At 35.5% G+C, this 9,489-nt stretch overlaps 1 protein-coding gene across 1 annotated transcript in view; it reads left to right on the plus strand.

The window, feature by feature from the left end:
• LOC148309419 (uncharacterized) overlaps window positions 1-1,639 on the plus strand; it is a 139,144-nt gene extending 137,505 nt beyond the window's left edge. Inside the window, exon 3 of the mRNA XM_088260090.1 lies at window positions 1,269-1,639. Coding sequence (XP_088116216.1) covers window positions 1,269-1,509 — 241 coding nt within the window. The 3' untranslated portion in view covers window positions 1,510-1,639. The remainder of the gene's footprint in view (window positions 1-1,268) is intronic.
• Window positions 1,640-9,489: the final 7,850 nt, after the last annotated feature.

Genomic DNA, 9,489 nt, shown 5'->3' on the forward strand with positions numbered 1-9,489 from the left:
AAATCAAAGCACGCATCGTGTGTCACTCTTACCCACTGGCGATGCGTAGCGTCGAGAGTGAGACAGATATAGGGCATGATTATGGCGCGGACTAATTACCGACCGCAAGAAAAATCAGGGATCTGTTGTTTTATTTATCCTTGTGATGTTACAAATTATTAGTCAGATATTTCAACAGATGTCATAAGGCCGAGGATTGACGTATTATTTTATCCAAAGTTCCACACCATGAAAAAATCCCTCCAAGTTGAACTGAGGTTCGAAACTTGGAGCAAAGTGAAAACACAAACGCTTATGTCAGCCGCGTATGGGGCATGTCTTGTAAAAACACAAACGGTTATGCGAGCCGCGTGGATCCGGTTAATTTTAAAATCTATTTATTTAGATTTAAACTAAAAACTTACTTAACATCATGCCGTTTTCCAGGATGAGATAGGCAGAGAGACGTTCTATAACGTAGCAACAATCTGTTTTTGGTTGCAATCGTAGACTCTTCCACATTCGTGAATCTCCTCACACTTACACGCCTACGATTCTAACTCCTGATCTAAGTATTTTATGTAGGTACTTAATCATGTGTTTCCGTGCAATTTTTTTTAGAATGCGTCTTAGAATATATATTTACCTACTGAAAAAATATTTTCAACTTTTTTAAACTCCTTACCTACCTTTCAATAGCTCTTAAGGTGTTAAGGCCCAGTATTCGATAAATAGCAACTTCATTGTCTTGTACCCAGGTAACATTTGACTTAATCGATTTTTTTTTCATCTTAAAATACCGTTTTTGTATTGAAAAAATAAATTTTCCTTCGAAATAAAAATATACGGTTTTTAAAAGAAAAGAGTAGAAAGGTAAGGAAGGAGTCGAAAAAAATTATGAAAAATATTTTTTCATGAAGTATATATTCGAAAAAACAAAAAAAAACAATATGTAGAGTCTGACCTACTAGAGTACAATGATCTTTTTCTATTTTTTTTATTTATTGGTTTGGCGTTTAATTTGTAGAACTCCATTTTAATTTATGTTTTAATTTTAAATCAAACACAGAATTTTTTAGTCTACTTGTTTGATAATGCCCTAAAATCATTCGTTTGATAATGCCCTAACAAGGCGAAACAATTGTCACAGTATAATTTTTTATGTGTTTTTGTTAATAAAATACAACTTAAGGAGATTGAAAAAATCTGTGTTTGATTTAAAATTAATACATAAATCTTTTTCTATTCTGATTGGGATACTAATGTTTTTCTTTTCTTTTCGTTTCTAGACTGCAGCAGCAAGGCGGGCGCAGCGGCGGCGGCAGCTCCCCGCCGCCCTCGGACAGCGACTCGGACATCAGCCTGGGCGGCTCCCCGGGCTCCGTAGCCGGCCCCTCGCTGCCCGCGCCGCGGCCGCCCTCGCCGCTGGCCGCCTACCGCTTCCCGGCCTTCCCCGGCCTCGCCGCCACGCGCCTCCTGCCGCCGCCCAACCCGCCCCTGCACCGCCCCTTCACGCCGCCGCCCTCGTGATCGCGCGCGAGAGACTGAACCAAATCGAGCGGCCAAAGTCGAAAGCAAAACGGACGCGATGGCCAAAGTAATTGGTGAAATAATTATATAAACTCTGGATACTTTGTATCAAAGTGAGAAAACTGGAGGAAATGAGACACAAAACGCTACAGATAAACAATAACAAAATGTCATTTCTGAGAGAAATGCTGCCACAAATATTTTATCAATTGAAAACATTAATGAATTGATTAAACTTTGTAATCAAGTAATAAAGGAACGTGTGAAAATTGATCACCTTAACCAGTCTATGATGGTCGTAAGCCCTGGTGATGGCCAGAATTCTATATTTTTCTTCATCTATGTTGACATGTTAAAAAATAAAAGAAAGAATCAGAGATACAGAAAATACACAGATTAACACGAATAAAAACAATTTCTGAGACAAATGCTTCTATAGACGTATGAGTCGATATATCAATTGCTCAGAAACACAAACAAAACGGAATTTCCGAAACAAATGCAGCCACAAATGTTTAAATAATTACAAATATTAAATAATTGATTAGACTCGGTAATCAAGCAATAAAGGAAGGCATCAGAGATACAAAAAACTCACAGATAAACACGAATAAAAAACAACTTCTGAGAAAAATGCTGCTATATGTGTGTAAACAATTGCAAACATCAAACAATTTGTTAAACTCAGTAATCGAGCAAATAAATGATGGAATCAAAGACACCAAAAACACCATAAACGAATAATTTTTCATCATTTAATAAAATGTTTATCTGGTGATGGGGTATTGAAATTATAGATAGGTATATCTATCAAACTTTCGTGGAATTCAAAATGACAAAAACTGAAGCAGGTGATAGATAAATAGATTGTAAATAAAAACAACTTATGAAGGATTAATAGACCAAAAATCTGGATTTGGATAAATTCATTTATTGGCGCTTCTAAAAGGAATTGAAAAGAAACTGGATACACACTTGGAATATACAGCTTGAGTCCCAATTTTCAATATGGTGAATGAGGTGATAGCGTGGTTCGTGTGTAAGAAATCATATCAATTACTAACTAAAACATGAAAGTTGTATGATAATTAAATCTCGTGGTTGGGATTTTGATAGTTTTAGCAAAAATCAGTGCAAAAAACAATAACAAGTGCTGAAAACGTTAATATAAAAATTACAAAAACGAAAAATCTTTCTTACTCCATATAGTTAATTGTTAATGCTTTTTAAGTCAGGGAAGCGGAAGAATTGAAAAATGTAATTTATGTTAAAGTTATAAAAATGTAAGTGATTATATTATCCATTATTAAACTATTATTATTGAGTATCTTTGAAGAAGACTCATCACAACTTAGATTTGTAAGTGTAAATAAATGTACGTATTAAAAATATTTAAAATTTAATATCTAGCAGTGGTTAAGACAATTGTTGCGAAAAGAGAATTCTCCATATTTTTAATTTGTAAAAAACGACAAAAGAATCAGTTCTCCGATAAATATTTTTAAACAAAATTCCTAGAGAAACGTCAATTTGTTAGTTAAAGGCTCGGGTTACAAAAGTAAGCAATTTTAAAAATGATTATAAATGTGCTTGGCATTATTTAAAAAAGTAATATATTTCATACAAACTTAGTCAATTATTGTTTTAAAAGAATGGAATCTTGTTTTGACTGTCCGAGAATTTTTATTTATTATGAAATGTAATTTATTTTATTAGATACAAAAATACCCCAATGTATTGCGTTTGGTTTTACAATATCATTATTCGATAGTTTTACATTTCATTCTGGTTCGTACGTATCTACATTGTATTTCAAATTGGTTTTAGTGACTTTTTATATGAAGATGTTATCATATCAGTTGGGTAAAATACCCAGTTTTGGAAAAATAAGAATTTTTTAATATGATCAATCACCATTTGTAAACGAAATCAAAAATTTTCTACACCCTAACAAAAACAAAGGATTTCATTAGTGTCACTTTGTGGTAAAATCTATCCAATTGTATTTAAGTATTACTTGGTAAATACTGCTATTTCTAGTGGTGTTTACCAAGTAAAACTTAAATTAAGACTACATGCAAAATATTAAAGCTAACTCATATTTAAATTAATTTGTAGATATGTAGGAATTGGACCAATTTTACTTTATTTAATTTTTTTTTTAAAATATCAAAATATTTCGACATTTCTTTAAAAAAATTGTTATATAAATTAAAACGTACAATGGGGCTTTCTGTAGATAATTGTATCTGTTAATGAAAAATATGGTTAATATCTACACTTTTGTACCTACCTGCAAAATTACTAATTTTCAAAAAAACATCGATAGAAAGCATGCCCCACGCATATGTATAAAACATAAGACGGATTTTGTTCTTGACCCTCGATGTTTTTTTTGTGAATTAGTAGAATACACCCTCTGCATGAATATTCGCGCCGCACGAAATGTGTTAACACGGCGAATTTGTCTCGTTTCTAAGTTAACCCATTTCGCGCGGACTGATGAATCTATCGCTACGCTTACCGGTGAATTTAAATTATTAAACTCAACATGAAAATTGTATGTACCCATCATTGAAATAATGGAAGTATGAATACACAATTAAAATTGTTAATATTTGGGAACTGTTACGTAGGTTCAATGCTAGATTTTTTAATACATGTAAGTACATAGCTATTTTTTTAAAATAGTTACTGAAGTAGGTAACTTCTTACCTTTTACTCAATTTTTGAATTATTGCCTGTAAAATACATTCAGTGGGTTGATTCTGATCAATATCAAACAAGCATATATGTGTAAATAAGTTAAATTTTGACAAATTTAAATATGATTCTGGACTTGATTTAAAGCGATTTCAGTTTTTAGAAACCAGTTTTCAAATTTCTTCATCTTCTTCCTTTTTATAGATGCTCGAATCTGATTGTTATCCGTCTCTTGCGTAGACTGCCAGCTGTCATTCCACTGCTTCGGAGGTCTTCCAGGTGGTCTTTTTCTCTAGAAGAGCAATTCGAGACGGTCCATTTTACTGAAGAGCAATTCGAGATAGTCCATTTTTCGAATTTACATAACGAATTAAAATAGAAAATGAAAAAATACTTATTACTTAATAGGGTATTTATGGGTAGAGTTTTTATCCCCATTAATTGATTTGAAAATTACCCACTGGCATTCATAATTTGTTGATGAAATAGAAAAACAAACAACAAAAATAAAACAAAAGCCCAAACAAAATAAAAAAATAATATAAAATAAAAGCTTCATTATTAGTTTGGTATTGGCTTAATGTGACATTGATCTCAAATGTCACCCAATATCACAGTCTAATTTTATTAGGTTGTATAGTTTTTGGTGACAAGAAGAAACCTCTTACCTTATTAAAGATATTTGTTTCACAAGGTAATATTATTTATTTCAAAGGGTGTTTTAAATTTTGGGAGTTTTAACTTTTTCTCGTTGAGTTTAATTTGAATTTAAATACCGGTTTGCCGAAATTGTACTTGACTCGTAGGTAGTAGAGGCTCAGCCGACATAGTGTAAAAAGGCCTTTATTATCTTTAAAGAGAGCAGACGCAACAAGTAATTATCTTCATTAAAAATATATATAGAAACATTACATCAAATGGTTTTATTTATTCCTCATATCCCAAATTCGTTTCATTTACTTACTATTTTTTTCAACTTTAAACATACAGATTACACCCCACTTAGGAGATTTTCACGTCTACCACCACGCTGTCTCCTTACAGGGGTAGGCAAAGAAGAAAGAACGCCACACTCTTCTGTCCTGACATCTGACACACACTCTTAGCCTCCTTCACATCCATACATCTGATCATACATGACTTCCGGTTACGTAGACTTTTGACCTTCCTGATGATCGAACCCGGGACTTCTAGCACGGCAGCAAAGTGCGCTAATCACTGCATTTGCAAAGTGCGCTAATCACGGATTTATACATTTTACATCAGTCCCATGCAATATCAATTATTTTATTAATTGATGCAGCAGTCGCTTTGCGGTAATATCCATGCATTTTTAATTAAAATTTCACTTGGTAAATACCACTATTCCTTAAAATATATTGTGATACTAGTTTCAATGCATTCCGCATCATAACAGTATGCATCGAAACACGCGGCACAATAGATTTTAAGAAATAGTGGTATTTACCAAGTAAATTTAAAATTAAACCCTTATCCGTTCCCGAAGTTGCATAGGACACTTCATCACATAAACGCAGTGTTATCTTGATCGTTAACATGAAAGAAAGGTTATTAGCCCTCCGCTTCAGGTACCAGTAGGTAACATTGAATATTGAATAAATATTAGAGTGAAAAATCGTTTATATTTATTTGACCTCCCCTCCTGGGAATCGAACCCGGGATCTCCAGCACGGTAGCCGAATGTCCTGACCATCACACTACAAGGCGGGCACTAAATTGCACTCTGAATGCAAAACGCATCGCCAATAATAGCGTCAATTCAATTTGCCACGCTTTGTAAACCAGAATACGCCGTCTGCGCACATTCAGCTAAAAAAAATAAAAACATTTGCCAGCCATACTCGATTTTATTCAATTACGTTCGCCTCACGGAAAAAATCGGATACATGTTTTATCCTCAATCTGGCAACTGGCAACTTTCCCCTCGCGGTTGAGTGGTGGGAGGGGCGCGGGCGAGCCGGCCAATGGGGGGAGGCCCCGCCCACTCAGCGCGCAGGCCCCGCCCCGCGCGGTGTAATCGAGACAGACGGTTGGGAGTTGCGGGAGAGAGAGAGTGTATTCGGATTCTAATTTCAAATGCGTCTCTACGATTTACGACAATTTACATTTTATAAATATTCATTGGGTGAATATTTTATAGCCGGAGAGTCAGGGGTGTGAGAATTCGTCGAATTAAAATTCAATGTTCAAATTTCAATGTGTAACGGTTAGCTCGTTTAGCTACAGCGCTGGAGGTCTCGGGTTCAATTCCCAGGAGGGGGGGTGAAAATAAATATCGGTGATTTTACGCTGTAGTATTTATTTAATATTAGGTACCTACCCTGGACTGTTCCCTGGAGCGCAGGAGTGATCACCATGCCTTCATGCAAGTAACGATCACGATAACACTGCGTCAATACGATGCCAGTGCCTTATGCACCATAGATTGGCTGCGGATAGGGGTGAGAAAAAAATCAATGAAAATTCAAATAAGGTACCTAAGTACCTATCTATGTACATCTTTGTCCAGCTCCGAATGTAGGTGCATGCATATCAAGCCTGCTGCCTTGATATCCGGGGTTTGATTCCTGATGCGGTCACATCGATTTATCTACCAAATATCGTCGCTCGACTTACCAACAAGTGTCGTAAGTACGATTACCATCACGCCGTTTCCCCGCAGGGGCAAGAGAGAGGATGGAACGTCACACTCTTCTGTCCTGACGTACACTCCTCGCCTCCTTCATATCCATTGGTACATGCCCTCCGATAACGGAGACGTTTAACACCACCAGATTTTAGGTTCTGATTGATCTGATCGTGCCAAGTCTTTAACGGCCGTCCCCGTTCTGTTCTTCACATTCACCACATATACTTTATAGTCATTCACTCCTTATCCAATCGCTCCACATGTCCATACCACCTATCTAACTGTGGTAACTATTTTTTTCTAACCCTTACCAGCACCCAATGGTGCAAAAGGCACGCAAACTTCCTTATAATTGATCGTTCAATTTGTGTAATACCACTTAAAAACTATAATTCGCGACTATCTGCTTCGGTATAACCACTCCCTGATCATAAGGTCATTAATAGACTATAGTTGGCGTGATGAAATAATAGTCAGTTATTCGAAACCGATAGTCGCGAAATAGAGTTTTTAAGTGGTATTACATTAAGTGAACGATGAATGATAAGGAGAGTGTTATATTACCATACCACAAAGTTAACAATACTTTTAAAATACAAAATATAGAGTGGTAGGTACTGTTTATATGCCCGTGTGGATCCTATACCCCTGGTAGGTACGTAGGTACTTAGGTGAACATCTTGAAAAAGGTTTGAGATGTGATGCTTTGTAACAAAAACACAAAAGAATGAAATAATCGTTGAATTTTGAAGTGTAGTTGAAATGCACAACCCTATACTTCTTACCCACCATCGATACCGCAATATAGTATCAAACATAACAATGTAAAAAAAGGTATTTTATGAAATAAAATCGTAAGTGATCCATAAAAATATGAGTGTTTGTATCAATGGGTAAGGAATATGAGAAAAATATGTATGTATCTACCTACAAAAATTGCCGAAAGGATTCATAAAGAAGCGTCTTGAACATATATCTATTATGTCCGACATGGTCGACTGATTTAAAAAGATCATTTTCTTTGTTAAAAGAAACATCTCCCTGAATGAAATAAGTATGAATTTTTAAGTGCATCTTGAAGTTTCAATAAGCTTTTTTTTACGGCGGTAACTTTGATTAACGTTAAGATAAGAGAAGAATATGAAAGTCTGGGCATTTCAGGGCTTACGACCCGTCAGTCTGGTTAAATGATCACTTTACACACGTGTAAGATTCACCATTCCACCCGTGATTGACAACCAGACTACTCAAAACATCATGGGTAGAATGGTGAATGTTAGATACACGCGTGTAAAGAGTGATCACTTTACTAGCGATATAGAGTGACGTGTAAAAAAAAACAACATATTATTTGATGAGATTTTTTAAACCACAGAAAATTATCTTTATTGAAAAATAAACTATCTTTTTCATTTAGTTTAAAATAACAGAGGAAAGAAGTGTGTGTGTGTGTGTGTGTGTGTGTGTGTGTGTGCGCGCGCGCGTGTGCGTGTGTGTGTGTGTGTGTGCGTGCGTGTGTGTGTGTGCGTGTGTGTGTAAAATTATAAGGAAAGTAGATGGAAAAACAAGAAAACAAAAGTATTTTTACTTTTAAAAAAATTAAATTAAATTAAAAAAATGTTACTTGGACCCCTACGGTTTAGCCCTTTCAAATATAGTTGAAATATAGTCAGCACGCTCGGCTACCGTACTGAAGATCCCGGGTTCGATTCCCAGTGGGGGATCAAATAAATATGTGATTTTATAATCAAAAATTTTTCAGTATTACCCTGGCGCCTGAAGCGGGGGGCTGATTACCTTTCCTTCATGTGCCAACGATCAATATAATGATATATGATCACTGCGTTCATATGATGCAGTGATCTATGCACCATCGGTTGCGGATGAGGGTCCAAATTCTTGTTCACAGATCTGGGTTTCTCCACTTTCGGAGTAATTTTTACATGTTGACATAGATACATCATTTGAATTTCAAATGATCTCAATATAGATAAAGAAGAATATGGAAGTCTAGAAAACAGGGCTCATGACCTGTTAAGTGATCACTTTACACACGTATAGCATTCACCATTGTTGTTCTTAATCCTATGATTGAACATATGTTTAGAATATATATATATATTTTTTTTGACATCTCATCAAAGATGAAGAAGAATATGGAAGTCTAGGCATTTACGGGTTTAAGTGATCACTTTAACAGACACGTGTAACATTCACCAATTTTACCCATTACTAACAAACACACTACTCAAATTCTTCAATCAAAGTGATCACTCAAACCAGCCTATGACGGTCTTCAGCGCCGTAAATGCCCAGACTTCCATATTCTTCTTCATCTGTGATGAGATGTCAAAAAAATAATATAATATGAAAAATAACTCCTATAATTAGAGATAAACCAGATTTGTGAACAAGTATTTGGACACACTCAAAATGTTGTAAATAGGTTCAGATGTCATAAATGGACACGTATTTCTCGGTCCGAGCTAGTAAATTTTATACTTTTTGGATTTTTTTGGAAAATGTCCCTCCCAATCCAGTTCTGTCGCGTTTTCTCGGTCCATTACCGCAGAGCACCGATCCGTCAGTCAGACTTATTCACCCTTTACACAAATCTGCTCGTCTCG

This window comes from Brachycentrus maculatus, unplaced genomic scaffold (assembly GCF_059751285.1).
Source record: "Brachycentrus maculatus isolate JH-2025_06_01 unplaced genomic scaffold, ASM5975128v1 h1tg000124l, whole genome shotgun sequence".
Lineage (NCBI taxonomy): Eukaryota > Metazoa > Arthropoda > Insecta > Trichoptera > Brachycentridae > Brachycentrus > Brachycentrus maculatus.